At 42.5% G+C, this 20,774-nt stretch overlaps 1 protein-coding gene across 1 annotated transcript in view; it reads left to right on the forward strand.

Annotated features, from left to right (window-relative positions):
* Window positions 1–236: 236 nt before the first annotated feature.
* parp6a (poly (ADP-ribose) polymerase family, member 6a) overlaps window positions 237–20,774 on the forward strand; it is a gene marked incomplete at both ends in the record, with an annotated part of 53,821 nt that continues 33,283 nt past the window's right edge. The window contains 9 exons of the mRNA XM_079826179.1: window positions 237–320; window positions 1,231–1,325; window positions 3,381–3,441; window positions 3,519–3,609; window positions 3,687–3,753; window positions 13,710–13,859; window positions 15,472–15,622; window positions 15,859–15,990; window positions 19,561–19,656. Coding sequence (XP_079682305.1) covers window positions 237–320; window positions 1,231–1,325; window positions 3,381–3,441; window positions 3,519–3,609; window positions 3,687–3,753; window positions 13,710–13,859; window positions 15,472–15,622; window positions 15,859–15,990; window positions 19,561–19,656 — 927 coding nt within the window. The remainder of the gene's footprint in view (window positions 321–1,230; window positions 1,326–3,380; window positions 3,442–3,518; window positions 3,610–3,686; window positions 3,754–13,709; window positions 13,860–15,471; window positions 15,623–15,858; window positions 15,991–19,560; window positions 19,657–20,774) is intronic.

Here is a 20,774-nt window from a genome sequence, read left to right on the forward strand (position 1 = left end):
TTTTAAAAGACACCGTGAATCAGAATCTAGGCAAACGCATATATTCAGCACAAAAACTGAAATAAATAATACATTACATCTATAAATTCTATTAAAAAAATGACAAAAAAATTATCAAAATGATTAAAACTTTAACTATTGTAAATAAAAAAAATAAAAAAAGCGAATTCAAAATATGAATAAATACTATAATAGCATGTAAATAATGCTAAAATGACCGTGTGTGTTTGTGCTTCATTCAGGATATTAAAGGCCAGATCTGGACGGATGAAGAATCGGATGGAGAGAATGAATCGGAGCAGTTCCTGTACGGTATTCAGGTAAAACACACGTTCCAGCGATACATCCCATTCTGTCTTATAAGGGTCCTGTAATGCCCTTTTTACAAGGTGTAAAATAAGTCTGATGTCCCCAGAATGTGTGTGTGGGGTTTTAACATGCTATAAAAATTATCTGTGGGGTAAATGTACTGTTTTCGTGTGTGTCCCTTTAAATGCAAATGAGCTGCTGCACTCTGGGCGGGGCTTCAAGAGCTTGTGTTAGCAGCTCTGATTACCTCACACACACACACACACACACACACACACACGCACACTGAACATGACCGAAACTGTTCAGCCTTTTATGATCAAACCGGAGTCGGACAATGATGGAGAGACTACAGAAGAAGAGACGACATGTAGAACGAGACAGGACGTTTCTGAAGGGAGAGATTATGAATTTATGAGTTAACAATCTTCAGTCACTGATTACCATATTCTGTCAAGATAATCTCTAAACCGCTGGTGTGGGGTAAGATGAGCCAGAGAATATCTGCTGATGAAGAGAGAACAGGGATAGTTTAGTTTTATTACGGTTATAACTGATGATGTCATCTTGCTTTATGACATGCGTCTGCATTTGTGTTCGTACTGTATTAATAAATGTGAAAGATGAACGACAGCTTGAGCTTGATGATAACAACTCTTCCTCTTCTCCACATGTTCTGGGGGCGGGGTTATGTAAATGTTAGGGTTAGTGATGGTTAGGTTAGCTCGTTGTAGTCTCTACCAGCCGGTTGTTGTAGGTTTCTGTGGCGCTTAGGTGAAAAATAATACATGAGAAATATTTCCTACTTTAAATGAGTATCTCAAATATATGACAACCAATCACTAGCAAACGTGTGCGTCTCTTGTAATGAAAGTGAAGTAAACAAGCAGTGTAATGTGTAATATCACTGTCCACCTGTAGGGGAGCTGCGCTGCTGACCTGTACCGTCACCCACAGCTGGACGCGGACATAGAGGCTGTAAAAGACATCTATACGGACAGCGCTGTGTCCGTCAGGTCAGAAGAGTCTGATTCACATCTGTGCATTCACACCTGATTCACATCTGTGCATTCACACCTGATTCACATCTGTGCATTCACACCTGATTCACATCCGTGCATTCACACCTGATTCACATCCGTGCATTCACACCTGATTCACATCAGTGCATTCACACCTGATTCACATCTGTGCATTCACACCTGATTCACATCCGTGCATTCACACCTGATTCACATCTGTACATTCACACCTGATTCACATCTGTACATTCACACCTGATTCACATCTGTGCATTTACACCTGATTCACATCTGTGCATTCACACCTGATTCACATCTGTGCATTTACACCTGATTCACATCTGTGCATTCACACCTGATTCACAACCGTGCATTCACACCTGATTCACATCTGTGCATTTACACCTGATTCACATCTGTGCATTCACACCTGATTCACAACCGTGCATTCACACCTGATTCACATCTGTGCATTCACACCTGATTCACATCCGTGCATTCACACCTGATTCACATCTGTACATTCACACCTGATTCACATCTGTACATTCACACCTGATTCACATCTGTGCATTTACACCTGATTCACATCTGTGCATTCACACCTGATTCACATCTGTGCATTTACACCTGATTCACATCTGTGCATTCACACCTGATTCACATCCGTGCATTCACACCTGATTCACATCCGTGCATTCACACCTGATTCACATCCGTGCATTCACACCTGATTCACATCTGTGCATTCACACCTGATTCACATCCGTGCATTCACACCTGATTCACACCTGTGCATTCACACCTGATTCACATCTGTGCATTCACACCTGATTCACACCTGTGCATTCACACCTGATTCACACCTGTGCATTCACACCTGATTCACAACCGTGCATTCACACCTGATTCACATCCGTGCATTCACACCTGATTCACATCTGTGCATTCACACCTGATTCACATCTGTGCATTCACACCTGATTCACATCCGTGCATTCACACCTGATTCACACCTGTGCATTCACACCTGATTCACACCTGTGCATTCACACCTGATTCACAACCGTGCATTCACACCTGATTCACATCTGTGCATTCACACCTGATTCACATCTGTGCATTCACACCTGATTCACATCCGTGCATTCACACCTGATTCACATCCACACCTGATTCACATCTGTGCATTCACACCTGATTCACACCTGTGCATTCACACCTGATTCACATCCGTGCATTCACACCTGATTCACATCCGTGCATTCACACCTGATTCACATCTGTGCATTCACACCTGATTCACATCCGTGCATTCACAATTGATTCACATTCGTGCATTCACACCTGATTCACATCCGTGCATTCACACCTGATTCACATCTGTGCATTCACACCTGATTCACATCCGTGCATTCACACCTGATTCACATTCGTGCATTCACACCTGATTCACATCCGTGCATTCACACCTGATTCACATCTGTGCATTCACACCTGATTCACATCTGTGCATTCACACCTGATTCACATCCGTGCATTCACACCTGATTCACATCCGTGCATTCACACCTGATTCACATCCACACCTGATTCACATCTGTGCATTCACACCTGATTCACACCTGTGCATTCACACCTGATTCACATCCGTGCATTCACACCTGATTCACATCCGTGCATTCACACCTGATTCACATCTGTGCATTCACACCTGATTCACATCCGTGCATTCACAATTGATTCACATTCGTGCATTCACACCTGATTCACATCCGTGCATTCACACCTGATTCACATCTGTGCATTCACACCTGATTCACATCCGTGCATTCACACCTGATTCACATTCGTGCATTCACACCTGATTCACATCCGTGCATTCACACCTGATTCACATCTGTGCATTCACACCTGATTCACATTCGTGCATTCACACCTGATTCACATCCGTGCATTCGCACCTGATTCACATCCGTGCATTCACACCTGATTCACATCTGTGCATTCACACCTGATTCACATCACAGTGTGTTGCTCTTCCTACAGAGAATATGGCACGATTGATGATGTGGACATTGACCTGCAAATCAACACCAGCTTCTTGGATGTGAGTACACACACTTTTCCTACTCAACTTTATAATCAGACCTTGAAATGGGAATATAATGATTTGCGTGTTTGCAGGAGGAGGTGGCGACCGCGTGGAAGGTGATCCGAGCGGAGCCCATTGTCTTACGCCTTCGCTTCTCTCTATCACAGTACCTGGATGGACCAGGTAAGACACACACACTTCTGTGCATGTGTGTTTGAGACGGTCCTTACATTACAGTCTTATTCAATTTACTCCCACAGAGCCGTCTGTGGAGGTGTTTCAGCCATCTAATAAAGAAGGATTCAGTTTGGGCCTTCAGCTGAAGAAGTAAGTCAAGACTGACTACATTTGCATGTGCACCAAATAATGTGATTATTTATTTCTAATAAGTAAGATATTTACATGACACAAGCAAACCTCTTCACTGCCGTTTACATGCAATCTCCATTATTCTGACTGTTCTCTAAGAATTGTGGTTATTTTTACCACTATTGTTCACATACCAAGGCACAAATGATGCACACAGATTTGTTCGCCACTAAAATGTCCTCATTTTAATGTCTTTAACCATCAATAGACTAAACTTTATTATATTCATTTTTTCACTTTATTATATTATATTCCAAAAATACACGTGCATGCTTTATTTAGAGTGGAATAGATGCGATTAAAGTGTTTAAATGCCAGTTTATCACAATTAATTTTGACATTTGCCATGTCTTTTTACATATAGGGGATGGGGAACGATCAGACAGTGCACTATATAGTGGATAGGGAACAATCAGACAGTGCACTATATAGGGGATGGGGAACGATCAGACAGTGCACTATATAGGGGATAGAGAACGATCAGACAGTGCACTATATAGGGGATGGGGAACGATCAGACAGTGCACTATATAGGGGATAGGGAACGATCAGACAGTGCACTATATAGGGGATAGAGAACAATCAGACAGTGCACTATATAGGGGATAGAGAACGATCAGACAGTGCACTATATAGTGGATAGGGAACGGTCAGACAGTGCACTATATAGGGGATGGGGAACGATCAGACAGTGCACTATATAGGGGATGGGGAACGATCAGACAGTGCACTATATAGGGGATGGGGAATGATCAGACAGTGCACTATATAGGGGATGGGGAACGATCAGACAGTGCACTTTATAGTGGATAGGGAACGATCAGACAGTGCACTATATAGGGGATAGGGAACGATCAGACAGTGCATTATATAGGGGATGGGGAACGATCAGACAGTGCACTATATAGGGGATAGGGAACGATCAGACAGTGCGCTATATAGGGGATGGGGAATGATCAGACAGTGCACTATATAGGGGATGGGGAACGATCAGACAGTGCACTTTATAGTGGATAGGGAACGATCAGACAGTGCACTATATAGGGGATAGGGAACGATCAGACAGTGCATTATATAGGGGATGGGGAACGATCAGACAGTGCACTATATAGGGGATAGGGAACGATCAGACAGTGTACTATATAGGGGATGGGGAACGATCAGACAGTGCACTATATAGGGGATAGGGAACGATCAGACAGTGCACTATATAGGGGATAGGGAACGATCAGACAGTGCGCTATATAGGGGATAGGGAACGATCAGACAGTGCGCTATATAGGGGATAGGGAACGATCAGACAGTGCGCTATATAGGGGATAGGGAACGATCAGACAGTGCGCTATATAGGGGATAGGGAACAATCAGACAGTGCACTATATAGGGGATAGGGAACGATCAGACAGTGCGCTATATAGGGGATAGGGAACGATCAGACAGTGCATAGGGAACGATCAGACAGTGCGCTATATAGGTGATAGGGAACGATCAGACAGTGCGCTATATAGGGGATAGGGAACACTCAGACAGTGCGCTATATAGGGGATAGGGAACAATCAGACAGTGCACGATATAGGGGATAGGGAACGATCAGACAGTGCGCTATATAGGGGATAGGGAACGATCAGACAGTGCACTATATAGTGGATAGGGAACGATCAGACAGTGCTCTATATAGTGGATAGGGAACGATCAGACAGTGCTCTATATAGGGGATAGGGAACGATCAGACAGTGCTCTATATAGGGAATAGGGAACGATCAGACAGTGCTCTATATAGGGAATAGGGAACGATCTGACAGTGCTCTATATAGGGGATGGGGAACGATCAGACAGTGCACTATATAGGGGATAGAGAACGATCAGACAGTGCACTATATAGGGGATGGGGAACGATCAGACAGTGCTCTATATAGGGGATAGGGAACGATCAGACAGTGCGCTATATAGGGGATAGGGAACGATCAGACAGTGCGCTATATAGGGGATAGGGAACAATCAGACAGTGCACTATATAGGGGATAGGGAACGATCAGACAGTGCGCTATATAGGGGATAGGGAACGATCAGACAGTGCATAGGGAACGATCAGACAGTGCGCTATATAGGTGATAGGGAACGATCAGACAGTGCGCTATATAGGGGATAGGGAACAATCAGACAGTGCACGATATAGGGGATAGGGAACGATCAGACAGTGCGCTATATAGGGGATAGGGAACGATCAGACAGTGCACTATATAGTGGATAGGGAACGATCAGACAGTGCTCTATATAGTGGATAGGGAACGATCAGACAGTGCTCTATATAGGGGATAGGGAACGATCAGACAGTGCTCTATATAGGGAATAGGGAACGATCTGACAGTGCTCTATATAGGGGATGGGGAACGATCAGACAGTGCACTATATAGGGGATAGAGAACGATCAGACAGTGCACTATATAGGGGATGGGGAACGATCAGACAGTGCTCTATATAGGGGATGGGGAACGATCAGACAGTGCTCTATATAAAGGATGGGGAACGATCAGACAGTGCTCTATATAGGGGATGGGGAACGATCAGACAGTGCACTATATAGGGGATAGAGAACGATCAGACAGTGCTCTATATAGGGGATAGGGAACGATCAGACAGTGCACTATATAGGGGATAGGGAACGATCAGACAGTGCTCTATATAGGGGATAGGGAACGGTCAGACAGTGCTCTCTATAGGGGATAGGGAACGATCAGACAGTGCTCTATATAGGGGATGGGAGATAGGGAACGATCAGACAGTGCACTATATAGGGGATGGGAGATAGGGAACGATCAGACAGTGCACTATATAGGGGATGGGAGATAGGGAACGATCAGACAGTGCACTATATAGGGGATGGGAGATAGGGAACGATCATACAGTGCTCTATATAGGGGATGGGAGATAGGGAACGATCAGACAGTGCACTATATAGGGGATGGGAGATAGGGAACGATCAGACAGTGCACTATATAGGGGATGGGAGATAGGGAACGATCAGACAGTGCTCTATATAGTGGATAGGGAACGATCAGACAGTGCTCTATATAGGGGATAGGGAACGATCAGACAGTGCTCTATATAGGGAATAGGGAACGATCAGACAGTGCACTATATAGGGGATGCGGAACGATCAGACAGTGCTCTATATAGGGGATGGGGAACGATCAGACAGTGCACTATATAGGGGATAGAGAACGATCAGACAGTGCTCTATATAGGGGATAGGGAACGATCAGACAGTGCACTATATAGGGGATAGGGAACGATCAGACAGTGCTCTATATAGGGGATAGGGAACGGTCAGACAGTGCTCTCTATAGGGGATGGGGAACGATCAGACAGTGCTCTATATAGGGAATAGGGAACGATCAGACAGTGCACTATATAGGGGATGGGAGATAGGGAACGATCAGACAGTGCTCTATATAGGGGATGGGAGATAGGGAACGATCAGACAGTGCACTATATAGGGGATGGGAGATAGGGAACGATCAGACAGTGCTCTATATAGGGGATGGGAGATAGGGAACGATCAGACAGTGCACTATATAGGGGATGGGAGATAGGGAACGATCAGACAGTGCACTATATAGGGGATGGGAGATAGGGAACGATCAGACAGTGCTCTATATAGTGGATAGGGAACGATCAGACAGTGCTCTATATAGGGGATAGGGAACGATCAGACAGTGCTCTATATAGGGAATAGGGAACGATCAGACAGTGCACTATATAGGGGATGGGGAACGATCAGACAGTGCTCTATATAGGGGATGGGGAACGATCAGACAGTGCACTATATAGGGGATAGAGAACGATCAGACAGTGCTCTATATAGGGGATAGGGAACGATCAGACAGTGCACTATATAGGGGATAGGGAACGATCAGACAGTGCTCTATATAGGGGATAGGGAACGGTCAGACAGTGCTCTCTATAGGGGATGGGGAACGATCAGACAGTGCTCTATATAGGGAATAGGGAACGATCAGACAGTGCACTATATAGGGGATGGGAGATAGGGAACGATCAGACAGTGCTCTATATAGGGGATGGGAGATAGGGAACGATCAGACAGTGCACTATATAGGGGATGGGGAACGATCAGACAGTGCACTATATAGGGGATGGGAGATAGGGATAGATCAGACAGTGCACTATATAGGGGATGGGGAACGATCAGACAGTGCACTATATAGGGGATGGGGAACGATCAGACAGTGCACTATATAGGGGATGGGGAACGGTCAGACAGTGCACTATATAGGGGATGGGGAACGATCAGACAGTGCATTATATAGGGGATGGGGAACGATCAGACAGTGCACTATATAGGGGATGGGGAACGGTCAGACAGTGCACTATATAGGGGATGGGGAACGATCAGACAGTGCACTATATAGGGGATGGGGAATGATCAGACAGTGCACTATATAGGGGATGGGAGATAGGGAACGATCAGACAGTGCACTATATAGTGGATAGGGAACGATCAGACAGTGGGCTATATAGGGGATAGGGAACGATCAGACAGTGGGCTATATAGGGGATAGGGAACGATCAGACAGTGCACTATATAGTGGATAGGGAACGATCAGACAGTGGGCTATATAGGGGATAGGGAACGATCAGACAGTGCTCTATATAGGGGATAGGGAACGATCAGACAGTGCTCTATATAGGGAATAGGGAACGATCAGACAGTGCACTATATAGGGGATGGGGAACGATCAGACAGTGCTCTATATAGGGGATGGGGAACGATCAGACAGTGCACTATATAGGGGATAGAGAACGATCAGACAGTGCACTATATAGGGGATGGGGAACGATCAGACAGTGCTCTATATAGGGGATGGGGAACGATCAGACAGTGCTCTATATAGGGGATGGGGAACGATCAGACAGTGCACTATATAGGGGATGGGGAACGATCAGACAGTGCACTATATAGGGGATGGGGAACGATCAGACAGTGCTCTATATAGGGGATGGGGAACGATCAGACAGTGCACTATATAGGGGATAGAGAACGATCAGACAGTGCTCTATATAGGGGATAGGGAACGATCAGACAGTGCACTATATAGGGGATAGGGAACGATCAGACAGTGCACTATATAGGGGATAGGGAACGATCAGACAGTGCTCTATATAGGGGATGGGGAACGATCAGACAGTGCACTATATAGGGGATAGGGAACGATCAGACAGTGGGCTATATAGGGGATAGGGAACGATCAGACAGTGCACTATATAGGAGATAGGGAACGATCAGACAGTGCTCTATATAGGGGATGGGGAACGATCAGACAGTGCACTATATAGGGGATAGAGAACGATCAGACAGTGCTCTATATAGGGGATAGGGAACGATCAGACAGTGCACTATATAGGGGATAGGGAACGATCAGACAGTGCTCTATATAGGGGATGGGGAACGATCAGACAGTGCACTATATAGGGGATAGAGAACGATCAGACAGTGCTCTATATAGGGGATAGGGAACGATCAGACAGTGCACTATATAGGGGATAGGGAACGATCAGACAGTGCTCTATATAGGGGATAGGGAACGGTCAGACAGTGCTCTCTATAGGGGATAGGGAACGATCAGACAGTGCTCTATATAGGGGATGGGAGATAGGGAACGATCAGACAGTGGACTATATAGGGGATGGGAGATAGGGAACGATCAGACAGTGCACTATATAGGGGATGGGAGATAGGGAACGATCAGACAGTGCACTATATAGGGGATGGGAGATAGGGAACGATCAGACAGTGCACTATATAGGGGATGGGAGATAGGGAACGATCAGACAGTGCACTATATAGGGGATGGGAGATAGGGAACGATCAGACAGTGCACTATATAGGGGATGGGGAACGATCAGACAGTGCACTATATAGGGGATGGGAGATAGGGAACGATCAGACAGTGCACTATATAGGGGATGGGGAACGATCAGACAGTGCACTATATAGGGGATGGGGAACGATTAGACAGTGCACTATATAGGGGATGGGGAACGGTCAGACAGTGCACTATATAGGGGATGGGGAACGATCAGACAGTGCATTATATAGGGGATGGGGAACGATCAGACAGTGCACTATATAGGGGATGGGGAACGGTCAGACAGTGCACTATATAGGGGATGGGGAACGATCAGACAGTGCACTATATAGGGGATGGGGAACGATCAGACACTGCATTATATAGGGGATAGGGAACGATCAGACAGTGCACTATATAGGGGATGGGAGATAGGGAACGATCAGACAGTGCACTATATAGTGGATAGGGAACGATCAGACAGATGGCTATATAGGGGATAGTGAACGATCAGACAGTGGGCTATATAGGGGATAGGGAACGATCAGACAGTGGGCTATATAGGGGATAGGGAACGATCAGACAGTGCACTATATAGGAGATAGGGAACGATCAGACAGTGCTCTATATAGGGGATGGGGAACGATCAGACAGTGCACTATATAGGGGATAGAGAACGATCAGACAGTGCTCTATATAGGGGATAGGGAACGATCAGACAGTGCACTATATAGGGGATAGGGAACGATCAGACAGTGCTCTATATAGGGGATGGGGAACGATCAGACAGTGCACTATATAGGGGATAGAGAACGATCAGACAGTGCACTATATAGGGGATAGGGAACGATCAGACAGTGCTCTATATAGGGGATAGGGAACGGTCAGACAGTGCTCTCTATAGGGGATAGGGAACGATCAGACAGTGCTCTATATAGGGGATGGGAGATAGGGAACGATCAGACAGTGGACTATATAGGGGATGGGAGATAGGGAATGATCAGACAGTGCACTATATAGGGGATGGGAGATAGGGAACGATCAGACAGTGCACTATATAGGGGATGGGAGATAGGGAACGATCAGACAGTGCACTATATAGGGGATGGGAGATAGGGAACGATCAGACAGTGCACTATATAGGGGATGGGAGATAGGGAACGATCAGACAGTGCACTATATAGGGGATGGGGAACGATCAGACAGTGCACTATATAGGGGATGGGAGATAGGGAACGATCAGACAGTGCACTATATAGGGGATGGGGAACGATCAGACAGTGCACTATATAGGGGATGGGGAACGATTAGACAGTGCACTATATAGGGGATGGGGAACGGTCAGACAGTGCACTATATAGGGGATGGGGAACGATCAGACAGTGCATTATATAGGGGATGGGGAACGATCAGACAGTGCTCTATATAGTGGATGGGGAACGATCAGACAGTGCACTATATAGGGGATGGGGAACGATCAGACAGTGCACTATATAGTGGATGGGGAACGATCAGACAGTGCACTATATAGGGGATGGGGAACGATCAGACAGTGCACTATATAGGGGATGGGGAACGGTCAGACAGTGCACTATATAGGAGATAGGGAACGATCAGACAGTGCTCTATATAGGGGATGGGGAACGATCAGACAGTGCACTATATAGGGGATAGAGAACGATCAGACAGTGCTCTATATAGGGGATAGGGAACGATCAGACAGTGCACTATATAGGGGATAGGGAACGATCAGACAGTGCTCTATATAGGGGATGGGGAATGATCAGACAGTGCACTATATAGGGGATAGAGAACGATCAGACAGTGCACTATATAGGGGATAGGGAACGATCAGACAGTGCTCTATATAGGGGATAGGGAACGGTCAGACAGTGCTCTCTATAGGGGATAGGGAACGATCAGACAGTGCTCTATATAGGGGATGGGAGATAGGGAACGATCAGACAGTGGACTATATAGGGGATGGGAGATAGGGAATGATCAGACAGTGCACTATATAGGGGATGGGAGATAGGGAACGATCAGACAGTGCACTATATAGGGGATGGGAGATAGGGAACGATCAGACAGTGCACTATATAGGGGATGGGAGATAGGGAACGATCAGACAGTGCACTATATAGGGGATGGGAGATAGGGAACGATCAGACAGTACACTATATAGGGGATGGGGAACGATCAGACAGTGCACTATATAGGGGATGGGAGATAGGGAACGATCAGACAGTGCACTATATAGGGGATGGGGAACGATCAGACAGTGCACTATATAGGGGATGGGGAACGATTAGACAGTGCACTATATAGGGGATGGGGAACGGTCAGACAGTGCACTATATAGGGGATGGGGAACGATCAGACAGTGCATTATATAGGGGATGGGGAACGATCAGACAGTGCTCTATATAGTGGATGGGGAACGATCAGACAGTGCACTATATAGGGGATGGGGAACGATCAGACAGTGCACTATATAGTGGATGGGGAACGATCAGACAGTGCACTATATAGGGGATGGGGAACGATCAGACAGTGCACTATATAGGGGATGGGGAACGGTCAGACAGTGCACTATATAGGGGATGGGGAACGATCAGACAGTGCATTATATAGGGGATGGGGAACGATCAGACAGTGCTCTATATAGGGGATGGGGAACGGTCAGACAGGGCACTATATAGGGGATGGGGAACGATCAGACAGTGCACTATATAGGGGATGGGGAACGGTCAGACAGTGCACTATGTAGGGGATGGGGAACGATCAGACAGTGCACTATATAGGGGATGGGGAACGATCAGACACTGCATTATATAGGGGATAGGGAACGATCAGACAGTGCACTATATAGGGGATGGGAGATAGGGAACGATCAGACAGTGCACTATATAGTGGATAGGGAACGATCAGACAGATGGCTATATAGGGGATAGTGAACGATCAGACAGTGGGCTATATAGGGGATAGGGAACGATCAGACAGTGCACTATATAGTGGATAGGGAACGATCAGACAGTGCGCTATATAGTGGATAGGGAACGATCAGACAGTGGGCTATATAGGGGATAGGGAACGATCAGACAGTGGGCTATATAGGGGATCGGGAACGATCAGACAGTGCACTATATAGGGGATAGGGAACGATCAGACAGTGCATTATATAGTGGATAGGGAACGATGAGACAGTGGGCTATATAGGGGATAGGGAACGATCAGACAGTGCACTATATAGTGGATAGGGAACGATCAGACAGTGCATTATATAGTGGATAGGATAGGGAACGATCAGACAGTGCATTATATAGTGGATAGGGAACGATCAGACAGTGCACTATATAGTGGATAGGGAACGATCAGACAGTGCACTATATAGTGGATAGGGAACGATCAGACAGTGCACTATATAGTGGATAGGGAACGATCAGACAGTGGGCTATATAGGGGATAGGGAACGATCAGACAGTGGGCTATATAGGGGATGGGGAACGATCAGACAGTGCACTATATAGTGGATAGGGAACGATCAGACAGTGCATTATATAGTGGATAGGGAACGATCAGACAGTGCACTATATAGTGGATAGGGAACGATCAGACAGTGGGTATATAGGGGATGGGGAACGATCAGACAGTGCACTATATAGTGGATAGGGAACGATCAGACAGTGCATTATATAGTGGATAGGGAACGATCAGACAGTGCACTATATAGTGGATAGGGAACGATCAGACAGTGGGTATATAGGGGATGGGGAACGATCAGACAGTGCACTATATAGTGGATAGGGAACGATCAGACAGTGCATTATATAGTGGATAGGGAACGATCAGGCAGTGCGCTATATAGTGGATAGGGAACGATCAGACAGTGCGCTATATAGGGGATAGGGAATCAACTGCATTATGAGGTGCACGTTAACGTAGTCTTTTACATTTACATATATGCATTTAGTTCTGACTGCTTTAGTAGAAATGGTCATGAAAGCGTCTCTAAATGAATCCTGAAGCTTGTTCTCATGTGTCCAGGATCCTCAGCACGTTCACGTCCCAGCAGTGGAAGCATCTCAGTAATGAGTTCCTCAAAGCCCAGCAGGAGAAACGCCACAGCTGGTTCAAAGCTGGAGGAACCATCAAGAAGTTTCGTGCAGGACTGAGTATCTTCTCCCCGATCCCCAAGTATGTCCTCAACGTTTGATATGAAATCACATGTCATATACGCTAACAATCTGAAACAGATCATGGTTGATGCAACTGAAGTAGGGCTCAACACTGACGGATACTTTTCAGTAGTGGAAGTGTTTTTATATGCACATTACTATTTTTTATGTTTTTGAAAGAAGTCTCTTATGCTCACCATTCCTGCATTTATTTAATCAAAAATACACAAAAAAAATTTAATATTGTGAAATATTATTGCAATTTAAAATAATGATTTTCTAATTTGATATACTTTAAAATAGAATTTATTCCTGTGATCAAAGTTGAATTTATCATCATTACTCAAGTCTTCAGTGTCACATGACCCTTGATGAGCATAAGAGACTTGTGTGTGTGTGCGTGTGTGTGCGTGTGTGTGTGTGTGTGTGCGTGTGTGTGCGTGTGTGTGCGTGTGTGTGTGTGTGTGTGTGTGTGTGTGTGTGTGTGTGTGTGTGTGTGTGAGACAATCTAAAACTCCTTTCATGAAGAAAGTTTTGCCACAAATCTTGAAATGGTCACTCTTGTTTATTTTAATGCTCAGTTAATCACTGTACAATAACCTACTCACATATAAAACATATTAATGTTGCGTTCACGTCACGATGAGATGACCATTATACATTCCTTGGATTCAGAAATGTATTTATTTGATACATATTCGGTGCTGGGTAGTAATTTATTAACTTCAACTTCAAAATTGCTTTATTGGCATGAATGTAAATCGTACAATATTGCCAAAGCTAGGAATATATGAACATAAATAATAATACATATATGAACATAAATAATTATACGTGAACATTAATAATAATATTAATGATGATAATAAACATCAATATAATAGAGGAAAATATTACAACATAACTTAAACTTAAATAAACAGTGTAACAAATTAGAACATTTGATACCACAGTGTTTTAACATATATATACTAGTAATTTATTATATGTAATCTGGATTAAAAATGATATACTTGTATTTATTATTAACAAAATGGCAGTAAATTATTCATAATGTATTTATTCAAATTCTTTTTTTAGTCATAATTACACAATCAGATGCCACATGGCATAGCAAATTAATTTTGAATCTATTTTGTTTATTTTAAAATGCATTTTTATAGTTTAATTATTAACTTTTCATCAACTTACGAACCACCTGCAGTTTCTTCAATCATAATTTTCTCTTTACATTTTTATATCACGACAGTACAAGATTATCCTGTTCAAATCTATGTGATAAACAAATTAAGGCTAATGGTAATCTAATAGTAATATGACCTAAATATGTAATAGGCTACAATTTTCATCATGTAAGTTGTATTCGGTAATGGACTACAATTGAATCTTCCCAGCACTGCTTATGTTTCCAAAATTGATAAATGTGGGTCCGTTGCTGGTGACAATAACATACCTACCGTAGTTGCTTCATAAAGTCATCTTTCTCTGCTCTTGAAATGAGCACACCAGCTGGCGCTAAATTGGCATAAATATGCGTTTTACTAGTCAGAAATCATGCTTAAGGTAATTCCGCGGTGACGTGAGCGCAGCATGAACTCATCCGCTGGCTGTGGCCTCCATCTTGGCTCCAGGTCTCCCAGTTTCCCCCTGATCCAGGACACAGTGTTGAAAGGCAAACTGAGCGTGCCGGAGCTCCGAGTCACCCGGCTCATGAACCGCTCCATCTCCTGTACCATGAAGAACCCCAAGGGCGAGCTATTCAGCTACCCTCCGAACAGCCAGGTCAGCATCCCGTCTTCCCTGACTGCACGTTTTCCTTTCGAATCACTCTCTTTCCCGCTTCTCCATACCCGTGACCCCTCAGTGGCTCATTAGGGACTCCACGTGACAGATAAAACATGGCTGCAGGACCAGTCCCCCATCCCAATCCCCAGCCTCTTTGCCCTTCGACACCCCCCTCGCCTAACACGGCTGGCTGGCACCTTTCCCATAATGCTTTGTCTCCGTTAACCCATCAGACTGTGGCTGTCCCGGCGGGCAGGGCCCCTGCGCAGATTACCACCCGCCAGCTGATTGAGTTGTTTTTCTCATCCCAGGCGGGCGGACACTGCAAGAACATCCCCACGCTGGAGTACGGCTTCCTCGTGCAGGTACAAACCACAGCCTCACCGCCACGCATGGGTTCATCGTTTCCCATCATCGAAACATTACATTTGTGCATGTCGAGTGCAGCTTCTTAGTGAGTCCTGTCAATCTCATTCCAGGTCATATGCATGAAGATGCAGAGGATTAGAGCACATACAGAAAACCACAGCTTTATTTTGAAATGTAAAAATACACTAAATGTGCGGAGCCCTGCACATGCACATGAAGCGAGAGAACTAAATATTGTATTGTGCACGATTTAGTCAAACAATGGAACAAATTATTATATTGTGCATGTGATTTAGTCAAACGAGGGAACAAACAAGAGAACAAATTATTATATAGTGCATATGATTTAGTGAAACAATGGAACGAATTTTGTGAAACAAGGGAACAAATTATTATATCGTGCATGTGATTTAGTGAAACAATGGATTAATTATTATATCGTGCACATGATTTAGTGAAACGAGGGAAGAAACAAGGGAACAAATTATTATATAGTGTGTGTGATTTAGTGAAACAATGGAACAAATTATTATATTGTGTGCGTGATTTAGTGAAACAATGGAACAAATTATTATATAGTGCATGTGATTTTGTGAAACAAGGGAACAAATTATTATATCGTGCACATGATTTAGTGAAACGAGGGAAGAAACAATGGAACAAATTATTATATCGTGCACATGATTTAGTGAAACGAGGGAAGAAACAATGGAACAAATTATTATATAGTGCATGTGATTTTGTGAAACAGGGGAACAAATTATTATATTGTGCATGTGATTTAGTGAAACGAGGGAAGAAACAAGGGAACTAATTATTATATAGTGCATGTGATTTAGTGAAACAATGGAACAAATGATTATATTGTGCGCGTGATTTAGTGAAACAATGGAACAAATTATTATATTGTGTGCGTGATTTAGTGAAACAATGGAACAAATTATTATATCGTGCACATGATTTAGTGAAACGAGGGAAGAAACAAGGGAACAAATTATTATATAGTGCATGTGATTTAGTGAAACAATGGAACAAATTATTATACAGTGCACGTGATTTAGTGAAACAATGGAAACAAATTATTATACAGTGCACGTGATTTAGTGAAACAATGGAAACAAATTATTATATTGTGCATGTGATTTAGTGAAACGAGGGAAGAAACAAGGGAACTAATTATTATATAGTGCATGTGATTTAGTGAAACAATGGAACAAATTATTATATAGTGCATGTGATTTAGTGAAACAATGGAACAAATTATTATACAGTGCACGTGATTTAGTGAAACAATGGAACAAATGATTATATCGTGCACGTGAATTTTATAGTGAAATAATGGAACAAATTATTATATTGTGCACGTGATTTAGTGAAATAATGGAACAAATTATTATACAGTGCACGTGATTTAGTGAAACAATGGAACAAATGATTATATCGTGCACGTGAATTTTATAGTGAAATAATGGAACAAATTATTATATTGTGCACGTGATTTAGTGAAATAATGGAACAAATTATTATTCAGTGCACGTGAATTTTATAGTGAAATAATGGAACAAATTATTATATTGTGCACGTGATTTAGTGAAACAATGGAACACATTATTATACAGTGCACATGATTTAGTGAAAAAATGGAACAAATGATTATATCGTGCACGTGAATTTTATAGTGAAATAATGGAACAAATTATTATATTGTGCATGTGATTTAGTGAAACAATGGAACAAATTATTATGTTGTGCACGTGATTTAGTGAAATAATGGAACAAATTATTATACAGTGCACGTGATTTAGTGAAAAAATGGAACTAATTATTATGTTGTGCACGTGATTTAGTGAAATAATGGAACAAATTATTATACAGTGCACGTGATTTAGTGAAAAAATGGAACTAATTATTATATTGTGCACGTGATTTAGTGAAACAATGGAACAAATTATTATACAGTGCACATGATTTAGTGAAACAATGGAACACATTTTGAGAAATGAGGGAACAAATTATTATATTGTGCACGCGTGATTTAGTCAAACAAGGGAACAAATGAGTATATATTGAGCACTTGATTTAGTGAAACAATGCAAAAACTATTTGTGAAACGAGAGAACTAATTATTATATTGTGCACTAATTATTATTTTGTACACATGATTTAGTGAAACAATGGAACAAATTTTGTGAAATGTGGGAACATTATTATATTGTGCACGTGATTTAGTCAAACAATGGAACAAATTTTGTGAAATGAGGGAACAAATTATTAAATTGTGAAATGATTATATTTACGAAAATGAGGGAACTAATTAGTAAACCGCGCTGACGTATAAGTAAGTCCTGGGAACAAATTGTTAATTTGTGGCCACGATATACATATTTTTCCCATGTCATGTGCGGGCTCCATAAAAATAATATATTAAAATTGAAAAAGCTATAGTCCAATAAATTATTGAAAATGATGTAACCAACTTGAATGTGCATTACAATTCAAGAGTTCATCTGAAATCATTTGTTGTGTTTATCTCACGACATTTTCAGGTTTTCATTCTTACATCTCTTAAAGGGATAGTTCACCCAAAAATGAAAATTCTCTCATCATTCCCTCACCCTCATGCCATCAACGATGTATATGACTATCTTTCTTCAGATGAACACAAATGAAGAATTTTAGGAAAACAATCCATTTGTGGTTGAACTATCCCTTTAAGTCTCTTAGTATTTTGCTTCAAACTGCAGTTATTAGTTCATAAGGAACATGGTGGAGTGATGTGCAACTGTAATGTTAATGAACCTGGGGCTACTGTACTTCATAGCCGGTCTGTTAATAGAGCAATAAGGTTCAAGAGGTCATGCTATAGAGTGAAAAACAGTCAGTGCAGTGGCTTTCACAATATAGCATTATATAACAGGAACCGTATTGCTTAAATAACAGCACAGCTACATTTAGGACACATTCACATTCATTCAAATGTGATTTCGTGAACGCTTGGTGAGCTTGGGGTCGATACGTTTTAAAAAAATTTTTTTTAAAGAAATGTATACTTTTATTCAATCATATAAAGGAGCATCAGATCCTCATATGAGAATGATTTGTGAAGGATCATGTGACACTGAAGACTGGAGTAATGATGATAAATTCAGCTTTGATCACTGGATATAAATTACACTTTACTATATATTCACATAGAAAACTGTTATTTTAAATTGTAATAATATATCAAAATTTTTAATGTATTTTTGATCAACTTCATGCAGAAGAGATAAATCTTACCGACCCCAAACTTTTGAATGGTAGTGTGTGTTTTGTGTATTTTAGCACAACTGGAAAACTGGATTGACCCAATGATAATTAACAAGAACCTAGGAATATATCAAACCATTCAACAATGCAGCAAGATAACAAATATGTGTCCTAATGCAGTTTCCAGTTTTCCCCTCATAACATCATCAAGCCATATCCCAGACTCATGATGTGCTCCATTTCCTGCTCTCCTCTGACAGTGGATCACACCAGCTCGCCTCGTCTTCTGATGATCTCCTCTGTCTTTTCTCTGTAAGATAATGAAATACTCTGAGCAGCGGATCCCCACTCTGAACGAGTACTGTGTGGTTTGTGACGAGCAGCACGTCTTTCAGAACGGATCCATGCTGAAGGTGAGCGTCAGCTTTAGACTGTCAGAGCTGCGGACAAACTAATGATGTTCTTCCTCAGTATTCTTGATTTCCAGTACAAACGTCTAAACATGGGCGTCGGAACCATTGCGTGTGGACGGGACAAGACCCACCCATTTTTTACGATCAATGATATTGGACCCACTCACTTTTATCGTCTCTAATTCCCTAACCGATAAACACTTATTATTAAACACGTTAGACGTTTTATTTCCACTATTCTAATATTTTCTTCATTTTAAATGAAAATAAATGCCTTTCTGCTCTGATATGTGATGGGAAAAGGGAGGAGAGTGAGTTCGGCAAAAGGCGGAAGTTGCGTCAAAACTTGATGCCATTTGTCTTACCCCTACACTATTGCCGCTCTCGATGATGCAATGATTTCCGTAATTTTGTCTTGCCCATCCAGACGTTTAGCAAATGAGGCAGTATATTTGTACTTAATGTACATTTTTTCTGACAGAGGACCCACCCACATTTTTTTTGCTTCTGACGCCCATGCATCTAAACATTCTTAGATCAAGATGCATTTACTTGAGAAGCAAAAGTCTTATTTTATGAAAACAAATATTAAAGTTTTCTCAGATTTTCATGAAATTTGAACCAGATCATCTTCAGAACATGCCGGCTAAAAGTTATGGAATTCAAGTTGATCCGTACAACCGTTCGCAAACAACACGCAAACAAATTTTAAGTAGCAGTTGCGAACATACACTTAAGGCTATATCTCCGCAACGCTTTATCGTATTCAAACCAAACTTGGTACATGTCATCACAAGCATGACCTGAGGAAACATGCAGCGTTTCGGCGCAGCGCCACCTACTGGTCCGTAAAATGGCTAATTTTGCTTATAACTTCTGAATCGTTTGTCCAAAAATCATATAAGTGGTCTCATTAGATTCGGGATATCTGATATCCAATTTGACCATATCGACAAATTATCAGTATTCTTGATTTCCAGTACAAACATCTAAACATGGGCGTCGGAACCATTGCATGTGGACGGGACAAGACCCACCCATTTTTTACGATCAATGATATTGGACCCACTCACTTTTATCGTCTCTAATTCACTAACCGAAAAACACTTATTATTAAA

Source organism: Gobio gobio (genome assembly GCF_949357685.1).
Source record: "Gobio gobio genome assembly, chromosome: 9".
Classification (NCBI taxonomy): Eukaryota; Metazoa; Chordata; class Actinopteri; order Cypriniformes; family Gobionidae; genus Gobio; species Gobio gobio.